This window comes from Carassius auratus, unplaced genomic scaffold (assembly GCF_003368295.1).
Source record: "Carassius auratus strain Wakin unplaced genomic scaffold, ASM336829v1 scaf_tig00002576, whole genome shotgun sequence".
In the NCBI taxonomy this organism is placed as follows: Eukaryota; Metazoa; Chordata; class Actinopteri; order Cypriniformes; family Cyprinidae; genus Carassius; species Carassius auratus.
The window spans coordinates 834,583-857,831 of record NW_020523459.1 but is presented as its reverse complement, the minus strand read 5'-3'; the positions used below and the strand labels follow the sequence as shown (position 1 = coordinate 857,831).

At 37.2% G+C, this 23,249-nt stretch overlaps 1 protein-coding gene across 1 annotated transcript in view; it reads left to right on the top strand.

Moving 5' to 3' along the window:
* The first annotated feature begins 15,143 nt into the window (after positions 1-15,143).
* LOC113069874 (E3 ubiquitin-protein ligase RNF220-like) overlaps positions 15,144-23,249 on the top strand; it is a 40,442-nt gene continuing 32,336 nt past the window's right edge. The window contains exon 1 of the mRNA XM_026242969.1: positions 15,144-16,056. Coding sequence (XP_026098754.1) covers positions 15,432-16,056 — 625 coding nt within the window. The 5' untranslated portion in view covers positions 15,144-15,431. The remainder of the gene's footprint in view (positions 16,057-23,249) is intronic.

The window sequence follows — 23,249 nt, the reverse complement described above, 5'->3', positions numbered from 1 at the left end:
GCTATAATGAGAAACTCGAGTCTGCCCACTTCAGTATCAGACTGCCACTAGGAGGAGTTGGAGTCAATTAGAATGCATTGCACTGACAATGCAAACTCATTCACTTACAGTAGTCTGCCTATTGACAACCTATCATGGCATCCCTCAGAGAGGATGTTGCAGTAATTGGCTCTATTTTTATTTTTGGTAGTCAGTGGTCTATCACAAAATGTTTTCTGCTTAGGACATCTCTTCAGACTTGTGTAGTTTCTTTCAACTTGTGATTTGGTGAGGTTTTCTAGCCACTCTGAATCTGTTTAAATTGACTGCTTTACAGTTACATTAAAGTAACCTATGATGTATTACTACTGACTGTACTGTAGCTAGTTTTGACGAATACTGTTTTAATGGCATTCCAATTGTGTTTAGACCAGTGGTTCTTATCCTTTTTGTTTTCAAGACACCTCATTATATTTCTGGTACCTCTGCTGTTTTAAGAAATCTGCTGAAAAAAAAAGTAAGCGTTTACACTTTTTATTGCTAATTAATTCACTTGACAGTCATGTGAGTAATTATGGAGTCATTTGAGTCATTTTTTAATGATATTTTTACCATGTGAAAAGTTTTAGCTTGACATAACTAGAAAAATATACATGAGAACCCTGGTTCATAACTAAAAATGACAGTTTAGAGAACGAATAAAAATATGAGGCAGCTTGCATCTTGATTTGTGTCTGTTCTAGTTTATTTAAAAGCTTTTTGTCCTATTTTCAATCATTTTAAGCCATCTTTTGACCTTGGAAGTGTGCAGAGTTCCTCTTGGGTTCTGGTTCACCATTTTGAGAATTTAGGTTTATACTGGTTTATACAGCTGAATGTATGGTTTTCCTCTCTTGTTCTCCCTAACTAACCAAGTTTTCTACTTGAGTGATAAAAGATTTTCTGATTAGCTTTTTTTTTTTTTTGGAATCATCTGATTATAAGATGATAAAACAAATGCTCCTCTGGCTTCTTTAGCTTCTGGCAGCCTCAGGAGAGATCACTCACATTTAATCAAATTCTCAGAGAGATAAAGGGCACGTACACAAACAGCACAAATACCCACACGCTTATAATTTATCACCAAGGTGACAAGCAACCCGACAGCATCTTGATCAATACTGCCAAGAGTAATCGGTGATAGAACGACATAGGACAATGCTGCACTTCCCCTTGTGAGGCCATAATAGATTGGCTGAAGAATCTGATGCCACCAAGACACTGAAGAATCTGATGGCATGAGACACAGCGAGGTGACTGAGATAAAGGGAAGGTAGCAAACATGTCTCCAGCCTAGGTTTTTAATCTAAAAGCAGAGGGATTTCTTAAAAGCCATTATCACCACAATACATAAAACTGCTCATCTGACTATTTGGATGGTGTGTGTGTGTAAAATAGATTTGTTGTACTTATAAAAGCAATTCAAATTCTCATATTCAGATCAAAAATCCTATACATGTGTGTGTGTGTGTGTGTGTGTGTATTATATACAGTAGTCAACATTTGAAGTGGATCAAAAAAGTTAATGTTGTCCTAAGACAAGAAAGCTTTTTTGTTTTAGGGCAACTTTGACGAAAGGTATAGGTCCCCGACTAATTAATATCAATTTTAATGATTGTTTGGGTATTTTTAATACAAGAGTACAGTTGTCAGTCTTTTTTTTTTTACCGGTTCAGACCAGCATACTGTCAGTACATCTCAGCAAATCATTAATCTATCACCAGTGGGCAGAAAGAGTGCATGCCTGTGTGTAATGGACTGTGGGAAGGGCCAGAGATGTTGGCTTATAGTCTTCATCATATTGTCCCAACAGAGAACTGACTCATCCATCAGATCCCTTCCTGCTCATCTATCAAAAACCACCAACTTGCAACCACAAACACACACACCTGGCTTGTTTTAGACCACAGGAACCACTGAAGAACAGTGGGGATTGCTTAATGTCACGCTTGCTTTCACGCTCTCATTCATGTGTGGTGACATGGATTCAGTCGTTATAACTTGTTCAGCTCAAAACTGAAATTGGATGTAAACATACTCCCCCTAACTTGTGAGTTCAGGATGCAGCCAGTGGGATGTTCAAGGAAGTTTTACAGTGCTTTTGGACAGCATCACCTCGGCTGCCCTATGCAGCCAGAAATCGATCCACCAAAACAGTCCACTGAAGAGATGAGCGAACTGGCTAATTCACTATCGATCTGGACATGGGGCAATAATTCTCTCTCTTCAGTCGTTATGGAGTATCCGTTATGGTTCATTTCTCAAACCAGTTCAGAAAAAAAGACGTGTTGTATTCCACAAAGCAGCTCCTGCTCTTAAAGTGTCTTTTGCAATCCACTCTTCGATTCATAGCTGAGCTTTAGTAGTTATATGTACACTAAGATCAGTTTTTTCATTAAGAAATTAGTATTTTTATTTAGCATGGATGCATTATATAGATCAAAAGGGACAGTAATGACAATTATAATGTCACAAAATATATATATTTTTAATAAATGCTGTTCTTTTGAACTTTGATTTTGAAGAATTCTTTACAAAATATTGAAAAACACGTATTATGGTTTCCGTCAGATTTTAAGCAGCACAACTGTTCTCAACTATGATAATAATAATAATAACAAATGTTTCTTAAGCACTAAATCAGCATTAGAATAATATCTGAAGGATCATGTGACACTGAAGACAAGAGTGATGAAATGAAAATTCAACTTTGCTTTTTTTTTCTTTTTTATAGTGTGTGTGTGTATGTGCTTTAATACTTTATTCTTCATTTAAATAAGAGTTAACATACTGATAAACTTCTTTCTTTTAAGTTCCACTGAAGAAAGACTTTGGAATGACTTGAGGGTGAGTAAATAATGACAGTATTTTTTGTGTGAGCGATTTCTTTAGATACTTGTCTGTTCATGCTTGCCCTTTTCCACAATATGGATCAACAGAATCCTGTCATGGTAATATATGTTTTGCAGTTATAACAACATATGATCCACCCCAATGACCCTAACTGTGTGAGGTGATGACATCCTGTTTAAAGTAATTAGAACTGTGTCATGAATAAATGTGCAGTCATCCACAACACAGAGGTACACTCACCTCTGACACTTTACTGGCAGATGATTTCCGGACAGACCTCAACACATTGCTTAACATTCTAGAAGTGAGCATCAACATCATCTGCTGCTGGAGGCCCATTAAATGTGAAGGTAACATTTTCAGGGATTGTCTCCCTTGCCTCCTTTGGTCACAAAGGATTATTTAATCTCTCTGTCAACAGTGGTTTTACTACAGTACAGCTTATGATATTTGCTTTAGTCCTTTGAAAGTTTATGTTGGTGAAACAGGTAACGTGTAATATTCATTCTCAGCCTGTAAATATAAGCTCTCTCTTTCCTTCATCCCTCAGTCTGTGCCTGCATTCGTCTTTGCATCTCACCTCCGCCCTTCTTTCTCCAGTGTCACCTATATCAAAGTCTAATTGGATTTCTGTCACTAGGTAAATGCTTTGTGACCAGTTAGTGACAGGTGAGTCATCCCGCCGCGAGAATCCTGGAGACAATCACCGTCACCTGGACAGCACATAGCGGGACAGAGGCGTTAGAGCCAGAGGGAGGCCATGCTTGGAACTGACCTGACACCTCCATCAGGACAGTAAGAAACAGTTTGGAATGCCAGCGTGCCTGTAATAGACTATGTGGCTGACTGACTGGATTCATACTAACCACATCCCTACTCTTTTCCGTTGCCAATTAAATGGAGAAGATGTGATGCCTCGCTACCTCTCACAGCCCTCCCCCTCAACCGCCACCTAACTTGGGAACAGGATAACAAGAGGCACTGTGGTTCTCTCTGTTCTGGATTTCTTTCTGCCCGTTATGACTTGCATTACATCCACAGGGCAGAGGAACCATTTATTTTCCTTTTTCAACAAAAGCAGGAAAAAGGTGCCGAGGGGTTTAAATACAGTTCCTGTCAAATGTTAATATTTAAACAAATGGTTTAAATTAGATTTATTAGATTAGATTTAGTATGCTAAACTTAGCTGGATATAACATTTGTTTCATTAATGGCAAATCCAAAACAGCTGATATGCAATTTCACAGTATTGTTTAAAAGTAAAACTTTTAAAAGTTCATATTTGTAATTTTTTTTTATTAAATACTTCAATTTTTTTCAGAATTTATGTTACTTAGTAAAAAAAACACTACATGCTAAACCATATTTTTTCATGTACTGGTCCATTTAGAGATTTTGGGGTATAAGCTATGATTAAAAGAAATCTGCTTCTAAAAAACAAAGTGCACTTTACGTGCAGTTTTGTGTCTTCACAAAAATAACAGTTACAAATCATTAATTTAGAGAGAAAAGTCATATAATTTTATTTTATTAATACTATATGCTATATATTACTATAATTTTTAAATACATTATATATATATATATATATATATATATATATATTATTGTATTAGACTACTATACTAATAATGATTACTATACTGCAATACCACTGTACTTCTGGCCAAGCTAAACACAGCACAGTTCTAATAGTGCTGAAAAACATAACAACAATTTGGTAAGTGTGATTTCTTTAACTTTTTAATATGTAATATTAGTTGTGCAATGTTGCGTATTAATGAAGGTTTAAATGTCAGAATTATATTTGATGTTCTAAATTGAAATAAACTATTTTTTATTTGCTTCTACATGTATGCAGAGGATGAGCAGTTTGAAATATGGATACATGAATGTGTGCTTTTCAAGCCCTGGTTGTCTTGATACCTACTTCAAAGCCAAGGATTTTCATGATTTTCCCTCAAGAACAGCAGTATTACAGGTCAGTAAGGTTCCTGACAGTTCTCAGTTTTAACCCCCTCCCATCTCTGACTTTGCCTTAAGGCTTAGAGATTGCCTCCACTAATTCTTAGTGACGTGGGATGAGGCCACCCTTGCCAGGCATTGGCAAAGGCCGAGGGCCTCATCATGACAATGAAGTGATGTGTCACAGCAGCTTGTATGTGCTAACATGCAGATATCCTTAGTTCTGCGGTAATTAGGCAGGAATAGCTTTCCCTTTGGTGGTGCTGCTCCCACTCCCACTTAACATTTTACACAAGCCTGAAAAGAGCAGCAGACTGATGTCTGCTAAATTAGTCAAACAACAAAGAGAGGAAAGGTTAAAAATGGCTGTGCTGCATCGCATCATCAAGCTTTCTATGCATTCTATGGTTTCACTTATCAGAGTTGCCTGTCAAAGCTATTTGCACGCTGAGGAGATAATGCACACTGCATCGTTTTGTTCATGGCTGATGTAATCATATAATTTGCCTTGCCTTGTCATGTAATTCAGATATGTTGTGTCTGTTGGATTCAGATAATTTAGATCACCTCCTCTTTGCATAACCCATCTGATCTTCCTGCCTGCTGCAATACTGCTGGCCACCACTGACTCTCCTCTTTCCTTGTTTTGCTGATTACCTGCCACCTCTTGTCTGTAACAATATTGTCAGTAAAAAACAGGTGCGACACCAGGCAGGAAATCAAAGCTGAGAGGTCGCAAGCTGCAGTTCAGAGGCCTTTTCCACTTTGACACTTTTTCTCCTCAGAGCAGTGAGGAATTTAGGCAGAATGTAATTTAACACAGGCATTTGTGCTGTATAGATTACATATGACTGTAACTGGATACAATCTATAAAGTGATGATACAGATAATCCCTCTACTGTGCATTCGAGTATGTGTGTTTGCACTTGTAATTTAAGACAGTAGACTGGTTTTAAATTGTAGATTAGACCATGTTTTTTAAACTGGATTGTGAGAAAGGTTGTTTGGGGGTCAACAAAAAATGTGAAAAAACAAAAAACGCCAAATATAAAGCAACCTTTTGGCACTCTAGCAGTTAATAAACAGAACTGCATGCATCCCGTGGAAGAACATTCTAACCGGATCTACTTCTTCAAGTTTATGTCTATATGGTGATTCACGCAGGTATGTGTTACTCTGCAGCGGTGACGACCCAAACAGGCTGCAATAGTCCAAAAATAATCACTTATTGTAAATGTACCATAGTGATTTGAGATAAGACGAAAAGGTGGTTTGGTAGATGAATTTATGATGTACTCACTCATTATATACATTGCAAATTTTGAACACAGAAAGCGTTGCTTTAACATATTAAAGGATTTATTCACCCGAGAATTCGTCCATCTTAAACTCATCCTCGAAGCATCCTAGCCTATGTGTATATGACTTTCTACTAGAATAATCGAATCTGAGTTATATTTAAAATTGTCCATGTTCTTTCAAGGCTTTCAATAGGGGTAAGCGGGTGTTTGTTGTCAACAGACGTGAAAATAAAGTGCGAGCATCTGTAATAAAACGTCCCTCACACTGCTCTGGGGGTGAATAAAGCGAATCCATGCATTTTTGTAAGATAAATATCTAGATTTCAAATGTAATAATTTTTTTTCTAATATCTGCTGACTGTGGGATTTAGAAGACATGCAGGCGGAAGACGGAAGACAAAAGACGTGCAGGCAGATGACTTAGTACCATAGACAGTAAAAGAAATGGACACAGCGACCCCATTGGAACTCAATTGAGACAAATGAAGCCCAGTTTTAGTGTTTTTTAGCACTTCCGTTTCTGACGCGCAGACTCAAACGAAGCTTGACGACGTCAGCAACCTGTCTGACAGATGTAAATCTTCTAGTAGCTGTGCATGCAAACTGCCATCGTTAATCTTGCAGAGACGGCGAGCTTGAGCGGGGAGTTCTTTGGCGTGAGTGAGCAGGAGTAATTATTCTGATTAATTATTTTGTATAGTATTTTAAAATGTAACGCCAGTATGCCATATTAAGTTAATTGCCTGTGAGCTTCTCCTCCTGTCTGTACGGTAATGCGACAGAGAGCCGAGTGGTTATGACGCAATCGTTAGCCTATTTTTTACAAAAACTGTTTATACGGGGCCATAATGTAACATAGAAGGTAATGGAGCCCTTTATACATTGTCGTGTATCTTTAGAAATAAATAATGGACAAACAGAGTCTTTAAACGCCTCAGATGTAAAGTTATTCGCTGTCAAAGTGACGCCAAAATGAATGGGAGTCAATGGGAATGCTAACGCAAGTGAAGTTCTGCTACAAGATGGCAGCCCCCACCCGACTTCAACTTCCGGTCGAGTTCCTTGCCCCTTGCTTAGTACATCAGCGTTGTATGGTTAGTGACGAGCACTTTATTTCACATCTTTTTAACTGTTGACAACAAGCCCGCTTACTCCCACTGAAAGGCTTGGAAGAGCAAGGACAATATTTAATATTACTCCAATTGATTATTCTGAAAGAAGAAAGTCACATACATCTAGGATGCCTCGAGGGTGAGTAGAACATGGACAAATTTAATTTTTTGGGTGAACTAACCATTTAAAAATTCAACATATTACTTTTATTTTGTTTAATGTGAAAAGGTTAAGGTGATTTCATTTAAATTTAAAATGGATTGGAAATCACTGATGGAATTAATAAAGATTATTTTACCCTTTTAACATAAAAAATAATTTTTGTGGCAAATTACTAATAAATTAGCATTTCATTGTTTTTTTTTTGTTTTGTTTTTTTTTTTTACATATATACATCTAACAACTCTCTAATAGTAGAAAAAGATATGCTGTCAACTTAACTCAGTTAAATATTTTGGCTTGTCTTTGTTATCAAAATTACTATTTGTTTTTACATTCTAAATTAGTCTGCTTATGTGAAAATCTATTAAACCTTTATAATTTAGGAAGGGGGTTATTGCAAGGGGAGTATCTTATTTGGGGTCCTTGGCACCCCTGAGGTAAGAGGAAGAGGGGGCAAATTAAACTCCTTCATATGGAAGGTTAAGGAGACATGCATATTAATGACAGTGATGTGGCACATGATCAATGGCTTTTAATTGCTTTTCCTGGTTTGTGGAACAAAGTGCCATTAACTATTGATCTGCTAAAGAAAAGGCAACTCACGCGCCAGCACTGGGTGAAGCCTGCCATAATGGCCATCAGGAAGGTTACAATAAAGTGGCAGTGTTAACAAGCCATACATCAGTGTCAGTCCTGGAGGATGCTGTTGTCTTTTTATGCACACCTGGTAGACTGCCTGACTGCACACCGACTGCCACAGCAGGTGCTGCTGGGTGATAGAGAGAAATCCAAAATGATGTTTATTGCAGCAGCTTGGTATAGTGCACAACCGCTCACAACACCAGAGATTCACAATATGAAGATCCTGTATGATTATGAATATTATAAATCAAATACACCAAACAGCTTCTGTTTTTTGGAGGTAAAATTTTAGGAGGTTTGGAGGTTTTAGCCATAAGACTAATAATTTGATGTGAGCAAATAAACCAATTTTTTTTATAAACTTCTCACCCAGACTGCATTTATTTAATCAACAGTACAGTATGTATATATAAATATTACAATTTCAAATGAAGGTTTTTTATTTTAATAATTTATTCCTTTGATGGAAATCATGGCCATTACTCAGAAATCATTCTAATGTGCTAATTTGCTGCTCAAGAATAATTTCTTACCATTATCAGTATTGTGGACAGCACTTGTGCTGCCTAATATTTTTGTGGAAACCATGATATATATTTTTAAGGATTGAATAGAAAGTTAAAAAGAACAGAATTATTTTGTCACATTTTAAATTTTTACTGTCACTTACTGTCAATTTAATGTCTTTGCTGAATAAAAACATCAATATCTTTCAATCAAAAAAATGACTGACCTTAAACATTTGAATGGTAGTGTGTGATTCATGCTTTTAAATGGTAGTCTTCACGCTTAATTATTTGTTCCTGTTGTCCCATAGATATGATCACCAGTGCACTGCAGATAAGATCTGTTGTGGAGAAAAAATATAATACCACTACAAAATACAAATGTCTGCCCGTCTGTATGATTGAATCAGTAAACGCATTCACCCCCCCCCCCTGCTTTTTCTTTTTCCCTTCCTTGAAATAGGCTGTAATCAGAAGTAAGTCAAGCACGACAGAGAAACATTTAAGAGGAGTAATGAAAGGAGATTGGGGAGCCATTGAAGAATAACACCCAGGCTGCTTTGCTACTGTCAAATTGCATCAGACTCTTGGTAATAGATTCTCCAGCAGACACTCAATTTCATTCAAAGGGGAGCCCTCTTTATCCCGGTGCATCAAATATTTAAACACTTGTATTAGAAACCGTGTCAGTTCCTCAACTCTGAGCCTATAGGCCACTGATCCCCCCGCCACATCAGTTCTTTTTCACTTGATGTCACCTATTCATAAGGAGTTATCTCTTGCTCTGAAGCTGCATATATAGGCTTTCATTTCATTCCAAACACTTAAAATGGTATTAGCTCTTTTTTTTCTTCTCCTCGATATTAGTCTTTGTTGCTGCCTTGACTCTTCGATTTCTTGGTGAACGGCTTAAGGATCTCTGGAGAAAAGAAGATTGAGGAGTCAGGGTAGAAGAGAGAGAGATTGACTGTTTGACTGACGCTGTTCAGACTCAGTCTAGCTTGTCAAATCTTTGGACACAAAATGAATTGGCATATCTGCACCCTGAATAAAGATATCTTTCACAGAAGCCGATGCCACCGAATTGTGTCATGTGAACTTTTAGGGCAAGTGCTGGATGTTCTAAAGTGTCTTCGACCGAACATTTACAATTTCATGGATTCGAGTCTCAAGAAAGTTATTCATTGACTCTTAAATCACATCAGATTGAATCTCTTAACACCTGGAGCTTTCCCCCTCTCCTATTCATTAGATCCTACAAATTAGGAGAAGCTGCTAGCAGACCTTCGCCTCCTTTCCATCTGACTCTCTTTTGCCACTCCCTGTTCTCATTTCCTCTCCTCCTCCCCCATACCTCTCCATCTCATCTCCATCTCTCCCAGCTCTGTCTCCTCCACTGAGGCTCCCATTAGTTTAGTGACCAATGTTGTATGAAAGCCAGCAGTAATACTGTCCCAGTCCTCAGTCGACTGTGACAGCCGCGGTAATGCCGTCCCCTGGCTGAGTAGATGGAGCTCTTCCATTAATGCCTCTAACATGGTGACACCTAACCCAGCCTAATATTATGCTGACACATTGATTAGGGGCCGGTAATAGAGCCGGCGGAGGTCCTGGGCGACGGTAGACTAGCCGAGTGTGGCTTTAACAGAGCTAGAGCTTTCTCCACTGCCCCCGCACTCACACAGCCGGAATTGTTTAATTGGGACAGTGAGCGTAGCAGAGTAGAGAGAGGGCTTTCGAGTTTTAAAGGGAGGTAAACAGTTTTTGATATGACTTGACAGAGAGTGAATAAATAGGTAAAATTTGTCTTTTCATCACACAAAATGATCATGTCATCGAGTTTGGAACAACACGAGGATGAGTAAATGATGTATTTATTTTATTTTATTGTTTATTTGTTTGAGTGATTAAAAGAAATCTGATGTGCATTTTTTTATCATGCATAGTACATCTATAAACATCGTTCTCACTTTGTCAAAACATTAAAAGTGAAAGAGTTTTACGTATTTTTAAGTACTTTTGTCATGTTATTAGGTTTATTTTTTTATATATTTCAATTTTGCTTGCATTTATTTCAAGTAATTTAGTATTTCATTTCATTTCATTTGTTTGCCATGGGAACAGTTATTTTTATTTTTGTTTGTTTTGGTTGTTCTTCTAATATTTATATTTTATTTCGGCTTTATTTCAATGAAGAAAAAAACACACTTGAATACTTTGTTAACAGGATCATCACAGAATGGAACTTAAAAAATAATATGTTTTCAAACATGTTTTCCCTGCCTTTCACTGTCTTCAAATTCACTCTATTGTTTGAGCAAATGCTGCTACAGAATGTGAGACTGATCAGAATGCTCAAACAAGTATTTAACATTAAAATATTACATCACCTTTAAACTTTTATTTATTTATTTATTAGCTCTTCAATGACAAACTGTCCGTTCAAGTCACAGACAGAATTTTACACCGCACTAAAAATCTAAAAATAAAGCCCCAGGACACATCCACAAAAAACCTAAGGGATATTTGCATGTGATAAAAATCATTTGTATTCGATTTAAGAGTGCCGTCCTCGGGCGAGACAGTAAGGTGTTTCCATCACACAGGCTACACCTCATTGCCTGTGATTATTCAACTCTCGAAGAGCCCCCTCTGCCCCAACACTTTCAGCCCTAAAATATAATATCTCATATATGCATTATCCAGCCCCCACGGCAGCACGCTCATTACTAAGGATCATTCCAGAATTAGATTCTGTCCTTCCAATATTGGTTCCAAGAGCTGGTTCCATTGTACTGTAGTCAAAGGTTAAAATACCAATCACGATTGCTTCTCAACTGATGGAGTCAGACATTTTAATATTTCGCTTAGCTTGGTAATTGTGGAGGGACGTAATATCATTCTTTCTTCTTCTCTGTGTCCTAAAGGTAACATGTAGGAACGTCAGAGAACAGAAGTTCGGCCTGGTATGTCTGTAGGCCTTTTGAAGACATGAATACGGGTGAGGATAATGACTTTTCCTACACATTTCCCCCTACACTTTTGTTATAAAGCAATATTTGGTATGTATTTTTCCTTCCGGTAACAGTATCAACACAGTAGCCCAGTATAAGAAAGTTGGTAATGTTGTGTTCGGTGTTTCCACCTTGCATTGTTAGGTGTTTCTGTCTGTAGTGATGCAGGGGAGTTTGTTAGTCACTGCTAACACTGTGAGGAAGGGAGAAGACCGTTTGGAGTGTTTGTTGATTATTTTGGGAGTGTCATGTCAATGTCAGCCCTGTGGCGAGGAGAGACAGAGCTTACAGAGGGAGGCGGGGAGGAGGCGGCAGTGGGTTTAGGGGTCTCAGCCTGTCGTTGCCTTTCACTGTTACACACTTCACAGACTATACAGTCCTGTTAAGCCCCTTAAGCTCTGATTTGCTGCATGTCCTTGTCCATTTTAGAAACCTTTATGCATGTGAAATTATTTTAGCACAGAAAGAAAATAAACAGTTTTTCTGTTGCAATTCTTGTTTAGAAAATACTCTGATGTCAGATTTTACAACCATATTGTTTCCTTTCTGTTGTGGAGATGTGGTTGTGGGATACTCTGAGAGAAAGAGAATGCAATGTGAATTCGTAAACAGAGGTGCTGCTGGGACATCGAGGGGGCGAGAAAAGGGGAGTATCATATTTTAACCTTTTGTTTCCTGGTAGCAGGCGCCAAGACTCATGGGAGGAAGCAATCAATGATGGACATTATAATGCGTTTCGCTGTATTCCTTGTGACACTCAAGCCTTCTGCCTGTGCTGGGAGTTTTTTGGTTCACACGCTCTCAGATGGTGAGCAGCGCTAATCACTTTAACACTTACTACAGTTATTTATCCTGAGTCTGCCAACAATATCTTCCTTCTTTCTATCTTTCTTTCTCTCTTTCTCTCTCTCTCTATTTCTCTCTCTCTCTCTCTGTCTATATATATATATATATATATATATATATATATATATATATATATATATATATATATATATATATATATATGTAGAGAGAGAGAGAGAGAGAGAGAGAGAGAGAAAGAAAATAACATTTTATTTGCAACTCCTCCAAAACTAAATATATGCAAATTATATAAAGCTTTCTGCCAGTGCATGACAGTATATAATGCATCTATAGGCCACACGACAAAAGACGCTGCTCTCTTGCTTGTCCCGCAAACTTAAACAGCAATTAAACTCCAATTAGGTCAAATTAACTGATGTAATTTGATTCACCACTGAATAAATGAATCCCAAGAAGAAGAGTAAGACTCAATATTCAAAAATATGCCTTCTAGCATGCAAATGTATTCGTTTATTTTCATTTAAGGACTTGGATTATGAAGCAAGAGACTTAAAAGACTTTGATAATGATCTTGGAAGTCATTATTAGCGGGTCTGAAACCTCTATTAAACTGTGATTTAATTTATTCAAGCTAAAACCTTAGTTCTCTAGGAGAAAGTAACTTTATTTTATTTTCCTTCACTCTATACAAAGTTTGTCATTATGAGATACAATGGCCAAAGTAAATGTATGGGTTTATTTGTTTTATTTATGCTGCCCAAGTCAAACATGTTTACATTACCAATTTTCTTTTTTCATTATATTAATATTGGCCAGCTGACTGTAAGACTTCATTCAAATGATAAATTATTACATTGATCTTTTAACAAATTATTCAAAACAGATGTTGAAAAATTCTCAATTTATCATTCAACTGAACATTTAGGCTATTACAAGAGAAAAAAAGAAGCATTTATGCTGTCTTACATTCAATAAACCAAGTTTTGTGACGGTTTTATATCTGTGAAAGATGGCAGATGAAGTCAATTGAATGCCCTGCTAAAGGTGCTATATGGCGTTTAACCAGCAGATGGATACCAGTGGTAGTGTATTGAGTTCCTAATACACGTAAAAAAGGTAGGCCTATGTTTGAGGCATTGGAATTTTTTTTTATGTTCATTTATAAGACTCCGATAACTAGTCATTCACTAGAGAGGCGCCGGATGGATATTTACATTTGAGAAAATATCCAAGTTGGTCAGGGAGGTGAAAGATGATAAATTTAAAGTTAACAGTGCGGGACGGACTGAGAGGAGAGAGAGAGAGAGAGAGAGATAGAGAGAAGGAGCGCGCGCGTGGCGGTACAGTGAGCTACTCGCCAGCCTTAACAGAAGTGCGCGCGGATCGGATGTTGACACAACACGCGCATCTGTAATCTATATCACTAAACAGCTCAACTACTAAACCTCCGAGATTCTTTTCAAAACTATAAAAAAAATAAAATAAAACAATCTTCTAACGCGTCTTTTCGCGCTTTTTCTTTCAGTCATTGGCGAACTCCTCTGACTGGCATCAACCTGCGTTCGAGCTTGGATAAAACAACAGTTTGATTTCCGACTGAGATGATAAAGATGTTTGACTACTTTATTGTGAGTATTACAATGAGTCTTTGTTTTACTAGGCTATATATATATTACTAATATGGTATTTGCTGGAAAGTATGTTTTCGCAAGTCTTTCTTGTCGAGTTATGCGAGATTTTTAGTTTTATAAGGATCAGTTTCATTTTGTTGTCGTATGCTAAGCATTATGAGTTAACTTTTCTGGAATGCACTAAAACTTTGAGCGCAAGATGCATCACATGTATTACATATATATATGTAATATATAATATATATATATATTATATATAATAATAATAATAATATATATATATATATATATATATATATATATATATATATATATATATATATATATATATATATATATATATAGCAGCAACCGAATGGTAATATTTAGATCGAATTTAGTCTAAAGCAGATTTCAGATCCAGTAGATTCAGTAAGGCAGTATTTAGAAACTTTGTTCACCGTCTCACACCGCTATATTATAAAAACATTGACAGGCACAAATAATAAATTACTCCATATGTATAATTAATTAGTATTTGAATTAAGTTTCAAAGTTTTTTTTTATTATTTAGAATTTATTTATTATCATTGTTCAAATTATTACAAATAATAATAATTATGATGGGCTGTTGTTGGGCTTTTGTTGTTGTCTTTTATTATTTCCAAATTACCGAGACTGTATAAAAAATAGCTCGTTATTTAAATCAGTATATTCGATTTTAATATTCGATATTTAAATTATTATAAAAATGTCGAGTTACAGTTGTTATGGATTTAAAATTCTTAAGCTATTTAAAGTGGGATTTCCAAACACAAAATTAAGAGTAATATTAAACATACAGGCAGAGCTATTTAGAACAGCAGCTCCAGCACCATCCATGAGACAAGTAGTCTAAACAAGAATACATGAAACTTATCATTTTATGTAGAGATTTTTTATTTATTTATGAAAATGCATTTAACCAAGATAATTTATTTTGCATTAATTAGCTCAGCCTCAACCTTTTTTTTTCTTTAACATTAGGGCTATGTGCTTTTAAAGGATGGACTACTTCTGTTAATATCATAAACTCACACAAAATTATTCATCCTGCATGCACTGTTAGGCATTTCTTTAAGGACTTATTTGTGGTCTAATTAATAAATGTTTCTGTCTCAGTCATGTCTCATTTTTTTTTTTAATTTATGTATTTTTTTAAAGAAAGAAAATGACTGCAGGAACTATAGACTTTAAGGATGCCTGTTTACTTAAATAACTAATTTTCTTTTTCTTTTCTTTTCATTATTATTATAATTATTTATTTTTTATTTTTGCAAACAGGTATCAGTCAGGGTATGACTGATCTGTAAGGCTCAAGTCTATAAGCATTGAGTCAAGTGCTCTTCAGGCCTCTTCATCACATTAAATTGAATTTGAGTGGACACTTTATTTCTCAAATGGATCTCCATCGGACAGCCTTTAAGATGGAGAACTCCTCCTACATGCCCAGCCCGCTGACCTCCCCTGCCCTCATGGTCCTGGCATCAACAGCCGAGGCTGGACGAGATGCCTCTGTACCCTGCCAGCCCGGTCGACCGTTTGGAGTGCCAGTCACTTTGGAAAAGGACATGCACCTCCCGTTCCCCAGTGGCTCATACACCTTTGCCTCCATGTATCATCGACAAGGAGGATTTCCTTCTCAAGACTTTCCTACCCCTCTGCTCCACCTTCACCAACAGTTTGCTCCACCCAATCTGGACTGTTCACCTCTGGGTATGTTCAACCACAGAGCAGTGGGGGTCTTCCGGCCGTTCTCCTCCCCACCTGAGGAGTGTGATGCAGGGTCTTACCAGTCTGCCTTCTTCCCTGCAAAGCGCTTGAAGGGCTGTATGGAACCAGAAACATCACCCCACCTCCGCTATACAGATGTGGAGGGAAAAGATTTTGACTTTGGTGGTGCTCATGTCCCTACTGGTTCACCAAACACCCTGAAGGTAGCTGAGGATGATGGGAAGAAGCTCTTTGGTTTGTCTGGACTGTTGGCAGAGGGTTCATCTGGCCCAGAGGAGCACAAAGAACCAAGTAAGTATCTCAGATCACATCTTAGATTCTTTGCCAGTGGCTGATAATTAAAAACTGTAAATAGCTTTTGTTGGCCATTACCAATTATTGGCTGATACAATGCATGTGTGTGTATATATATATATATATAGAGAGAGAGAGAGAGAGAGAGAGAGAGAGTGAGAGAGAGATCAAAAACTCCCCCAAAACATTGGAAAAATATTCAATTATGAAAAATAATAAGTATTTAATATATAGATACAATATACAATACATTTTATATAATATGTAATAATTTTATATGATATATATATATATATATATATATATATATATATATATATATATATATATATATATATATATATATATATATATATATAAAATTAAATATTAACATTTTTAAATATAATTTTGTAGGATACTTTTGACTTTTTTATAGGACAGTAGTGCAGACAGGAAAGCAGACATGAGAGAGGAAAAGGGAGAATGGGATTGGGACTGCAGCCTAGAGCCCTTATATATCCTGAGAATGTGTAAAGCCCACTGCTTCACATCTCTAACATGTCTACTCTATTTTTTTTTAAATAGCCAAAGAGGAGACTAAGATCTATAACTATTTTACGCGTGACTTTCTGAAAACTAAGTTTTGTTTGTATGAGTTAAGTGTAACTTACAGCTCCTGATTTCCTTATATGAGTCCCATGGCACAGATAAATGCCAAAAGTAGGCCTAGTCCACCCAAGTAGCTATAACCGGAATAAGTACTGAATCACGAACAAATGATCTTGAGATGACAAAGGCGAAGGATTTGCAAATCTCGCAGCTCCAGACAACTTGTCAATGATAACGAGCAGGAGATGCTGCTCGGCAACCGCGTCTCTGAGTGCGACACCTCCAGCTCAATATCGCCCCCACGCCATCCATCCTGATTTGTTGACAAATGAGTGGGAGAGAGTGTCAGTCTGGGCTGTAAGGAGAACGTGGCTCCTTATTACCTTGCTCTATAATTGGCCACCGAGGCGAAGGACCCCATGTTCATGCAGCGTGGCGGGACGGGGAAAAGAGACGCTCAAGCTTAAATTGGTAGGACATAAGAACTTCACGTGGGGGCGGAGGGGTAGAACCTACAACATGAAAGACACGACAGAGGGGGCCGATGAACCTCGCTATATCAGAGATGAATGTCAATAGGAAAAATAATGACTGACTTTGACAGGTAGAAGAGATATTGTAGGGAAAAAGAGTCTTACATCAAGGTTCTTTTAGAAAAGTTTTCACCTCATCTAGAAGTGGGATACCAACATGCTCCTTTTTGAATGCAAGGATAGAGCACATATCCGTACTCCTCAGTACACCAAATTATACTTGGTTGTGTGTGTGAGAGAACTGTATATGTATGCATATTGGGTCATGTTGTCCTTTCAAAAAAATGTGTTATTAAAAATGTGCAGAGTTTAGATTTACTTGGTCTGATAACCGATATGCAACCTCTCACACATGCTGTTGTGTCATCAGAAAGAGATCTGTCATTTGTCTAATATCTGACCCTTTGGCCGTGACTCTAAGAACTGTGTTATTTCAGTGCTTGTCTCTCAAAAATGTTCAAAAGGACAGCGTATCCTCACAGCTGTTTAAACAGTTAGATCTTTTATATTCTTTTCCAAGGACAGATGTATTCACTGGGCCGAATCATGTTTATTTTCCTTAGGGAGGCATTTTATTTAATACTTTTTGTTAGGAGCTGATGAGAAAGAAAGAACAACAGTAAGTGTGGGTAAATGCCTGCCGCTGTCTGGGTCTAGGCAGTGTGTGCTTGGCATAAACTTTCTCAGACAGTGTACTTGTGAAATTTGCCAGTTCATAGAGCATTGTAAGACTCCCAATGCAAGTGACTTGCTTTTCGCTATGTCCCTATGCATATACTTCAGTGCATATAACTATATTCAGTGAAATATGTATATATGTATGTGTGTGTGTGTTTGTGATATACAGTACTGTATAAAGGTCATATAGGCACATTAGATGCTTTCCAAAAATCTTCAGTGTTGGTGGCAAACATCAGGTTTGCAGTATGGTGGTATGTTTAGGTTTAGTTTGGGATCATATATTGTATCAGTCAACAGCAGACTCTCAGCAGAAACCCTTAGCTTGACAGTGAGTTTGACGTTTATGCTATCAATTACAGGTACCAAGTTGAACATGTGTTGAAGTTATGTGTTAATCGGGTCCAGTGCCCTTTCTGCTAGACGTGTGATCAGAGAATGTGTAGAAATAGAAATTTTAATAGAGAAAATGGTCTTAATAAGTTGAGTGTTCCATTGTAATACAGGAGTGCCATTCCATAATATGTTCCGCTTTGGAGGGTTTTCCGTGGAAACGAAGCTGTCAGTGTTTGGAATTCTGATTCCAATTGGTTATTTGGACCATCCTGCCAGTTCATCTGGAGGGATTCAGTGATTCGCAGGCAGAATGACAGTTTTATCATTTAAGCTATTTGTTGTGTTTTCTCTCTGTGCCAGAGACCGCTGTAAGATGTCTGGTTTTTATTGATGTTGGAAATTACATAGATCACCTCATTCACAGAGAAAGACAGAGGCAAACAAAAGTCAGAAGATATAAAGCTTATCAGTGGGACAGTAACAGCTCCACTGACTGGTGCTTATTTATAATCCAAAAAACGCCTCTGTTTAGTGATGCTTATTAGTACAGATGAACCGGAATAATCAGCCAGCTAATCTACAGCCAAGGTGAAGGTGCACATCAGCTTACCCTGTTGGGTTTGACTTTATTGCCTTGGAGTGGTGAATTGTGGCGCTGAATTCTTTTGTTTTTGTATCATAGTAGATAAAGGAGGGTCAAATTATAAATCTACCGAGTCCCTAAAAATTGTTATCACTACTTTGCCTGCTATTCCCTGTATGTATGCCAAGAGAAGTTGATTTTTATCTCTATGGCAGTACAGCCCTTATGGAGCATAGTGATTGGGCAGCCTAATTAAGGGTGCCTGTAAGGGACAAAAAGAGCATACGTATGAGCTACAGCTGGCAGATGCTGTAAAATGTTGTTCATTGTGAGAGACGCAGATGGACTGTATTCAGCTGGCTGCCATAGAGATCATAAATCTGATTGTCCAGCAGCCTTAGTGTTGTATTTTTTTTTTAGTGTTGTAGGTTTGCAATGGTCATTTTGATATTTAGTTGTTAAATATAATATATGTGTAACATATATGATGATCTAAGTTCTGAAGTGGGGCAAAGTAAGTGACAAATTTATGGACAAGCAGGTTTAGCAAGAAAGTCAGATTTTGTATTAAGTTGTTTTTTGTATATAATATAATTTAATGTAATACATATGATGTATATAAGTGTGGAATTTATATATTTTTGCAGGTAAAAACATAAAAAAAAAAAAATCGTATTCTGTTTGATGTTGAATGAGGAAATTTGATATTTTGTCTCCCACTGCTGAAGCAGTTTACTCTCCTAATATTCTCTTAAGAAGGAGAGCTTTCATCCTGATCAGGGGTTTGATGTTCTTTTCTTGTTTTCTTCCTAATTCATCTTTTCAGGATGGAAGGAATGTGTATTAAGGGGTCTGTGTACCAACCATACTGTCTTCAAGCAAACTCCAGTCAGCCCGGCTCAGTTATTTCTTTGACTGTGTTTACTTTGTTTTCTGCTTAATTTGATAATTAAAATATTTAACACTATGGTTGTAACATACAGTTCAGTTTCAGAGTTTATGAATGCCTAATAGGTTTCAATTGCAATATTTTGAATATCAAACAGTAACCGGATTTTGTGCTGGTGTACAGTAATTCTGCTATGCTACTTAATTACATCAAAACTTTTGCTTTAGAATGGCGACTTAATAATGTGCTCCAGAAGCGTCTTAGACAGACAACTTAAAGCAAACCCTTTTAACCCTTTAGCATAAACCTTTTAACCCTTTAGCATTTTTGTTTTTGCTGTTGACTGCAGATCAGATGCATTAACATGCCTAACAAGGGGCCTATAGGCCCATTACTGGCAGGATCAGCATGCTTGTCGTCTGAGGGTTCACAGACTCTGGGGGCTCTCGTTAAAGCAGCGCTACTCCACCCAGGGCTTTTATGTGTTATTGGGAACGTGAGACAAATAAAATAAGCGCTTTAGCCCCAGGAGCTCAGTTGGAACTACAATAACAATTTCTCGCACCACATTAACAGATTTCTGCACCTTTCTGCTTTATTGAAGTAATCTTTTGCAGATCAATTACAGAATCTTCTTGAATTTTGATTTGGATTGTTTTTCTTTTTATTATTACATAATACGATTATTCATTGATACATTTTTAGAACTGCATATGTCATTATTCACTCAGAAAATCCCAGTTGAAGTTATTCAAGGACATTTTATAATTGTGGCCTTGGAAGTCGACATATCTTGTTTTATTTCCATCCATCTGTTTTTGAATGCAATGACATGACTAAATTAAAGTGTTAAAAAAACTGAAGAATAGAAAATCTTAATTAAATGCTGTTTAAGAGAAGTTTTGACTTATTTAGGCAATAGACGGCTCTGAAGAACATTGAAACCTGATTGACCAGCATTGTGTGTGCCAAAGCGGCCCTCTCTGATCTCACATCAAAGAGCGGCAGCAAGAAGACTGGAAGCACGTGGGGCATGCCAAGGTGGAGAGGGAGGGCGGCAAATGATTGCTGGCTCAGTACAAAACAGCACATCTCGAGTCCCATGAGCCCACAAATCAGTCAAGCAAATGCAGAGGGCAGAAAAGGCAGAACGTGGGTTTAAATACCATCACAGAGGGCCAACAGAGTCAAAGACAACAGACTGATGATGGCTTGAAATTTACTGCTCTGTCTACCTGTCTCACTCTTACTTACTGTCTCTACTTCTGCCTCATTCTGTGACTCTGTGCATATCTTAAATGTACAGTTTGTGTGCAGCCTTGCATTAAAGCAGAAAAACATGATTGTTTAAAAATGGCTATCAGATTTTAGATTTGTTAATGATTGTTTCGGTGTACAAAAGTCTTTAGAGAGCACCGATTTGGGCACAGTGTTGTTTCTGTGAATGACCCTTGAAACTCAGTCCACCTGTAGGGCCTCTGACATCTGGGGCTGTCATTAGTGACTGATGCTTGGCTGATGTTTGTAATAGTATCCAAATGGCTATTCAACCTTTTTACACAAGTCACACCAAACACACAGCTGGCTCAGCACAAACCACACTTAAACTGCATTTAAGAGGTTTTTCTACACAATATTGAAAAAACACGTGGCACTTTTTTGTATGTGTAATGAAGTAAATTGGTTTCACTAACTCCTGAGCTTTAAATTAAAAACATTATAAAATAATGCTGTTTTAATACAAAGTACTGAGGAGCTTCGTTTCTCATACAATAGAAGAAGGCACTTTTACAGTTCATATGGCTTGTGTTTTTCCAATTACTGTAATTGATCCCCCAAAAAGTAAAGATGATTTATTGGTACAACAATGGCTATTTGCTGCTCGATTGTTTTTCATATATATATATATATATATATATATATATATATATATATATATATATATATATATATATATATATATATATATATATATATATATATAATCAATTTTTTCTTTTTTTTAAATTTCTTTTTTCTTTTTTCTTTTTGTGAAACATGGGGAATTAGCATGCACAATTAAATATCAAGTACTTGTTAATATTCACTGTTAGATATATTTAATTGTGAATGCTACTTTTCCTTATTACCTTGTCCATTATAAAAGGCTCTCTTATACTGGAGTCTCAAAAAAATAAAAAATAAACAATTAATAACACTTAATTGTAGTCTTTAGCAAAGCTCAAAATGAATATCCATTTTTATGATGATGTGATACCTAAATTCACTTTTAACTTTTAAAACCTCTTTATTTATATTTTTACATCAGTGCCTTTCACAATTCAGTATTATCAATTGTCGGCTATGATTTCAAAGTCTTCCTTACATTAAATTTCATTGTTGACCCTTTTGCATCTTGAGATATGTGTGTATTTGCATGGAAGCATGAAAGACCCTGGGGAAAAGTAGTTTAAAAACTATTGGGGATTTGTGTCATAACCATAAATCAGTCCTTTGCTAATTGGTAAGAAAACAAGAGTCAAGCAGTATATAATGTTTTATGTGCCTCTTATGTTTTTTTTTTTTTTTTTTTTTTTACTACAGTACTAATGAGGGTTTGTGTCACAGAGTGGACATGTTCTTCTTCAGCTTCTGTTGTTAGAAATGCTCCTGATTTGCATGTGGCAATTAGTATGCTAATTAGCCCATGGGACCACACAAGTACTGTGTCATTAAAAGGTTCAATCTCATTATGACTCAACAATTCCCACGAGTTAGCGCATTCAAAAGGCCACGCATCACATCCTCTAGAGCATATCTGGTTTTTCCCGGCAAACTTTTCTTGCTTAAACATGTATTGTGTTGTGTTGATTTCTCTTAATCTGAAATGTATTTGAAAGTGTTGTTATGCTTTGTAGGCATTAGGGCAAGACCTTGTCCAAAACGAGGAGACTTTAACTTCATTAGCGGAAACTAAGCGGGCATTCGATAGTTGCATCCTGAGCAGATGACATGGAAGATGAAGTGAAGTGAAGTGACATTCAGCCAAGTATGGTGACTCATACTCAGAATTCATGCTCTGCATTTAACCCATCCGAAGTGCACACACAGAGCAGTGAACACACACGCACTCACACACACTTTGAACACACACCCGGAGCAGTGGGCATCCATTTATGCTGCGGCGCCCGGGGAGCAGTTGGGAGTTTGATGCCTTGCTCAAGGGCACCTCAGTCATGGTATTGAGGATGGAGAGAGCACTGTACATGCTCTCCCCCCACCCACAATTCCTGCCGGCCCGAGACTGGAACTCACAACCTTTCGATTGTGAGTCCGACTCTCTTACTATTAGGCCACGACTTCCCCAGATTGAACATTTAGCTGCTGATTTGATTGAACAAGAACAGAGACCTGTGGATCTATATCAGCTCAGCTGGCAGTGTCTGGTTGTTGCTTTGTGCAGACACAAGGTATTGGTTTGTGGGATTGCTGGGGTATTGATGGGGAAGGATGAGGTGAGCACACACATACACACCCAAAGAATGACTGGCTGGGCAAACGAGGAGCATCAGCTATTGTGTGTTAATTAAGGGCTGTGTGA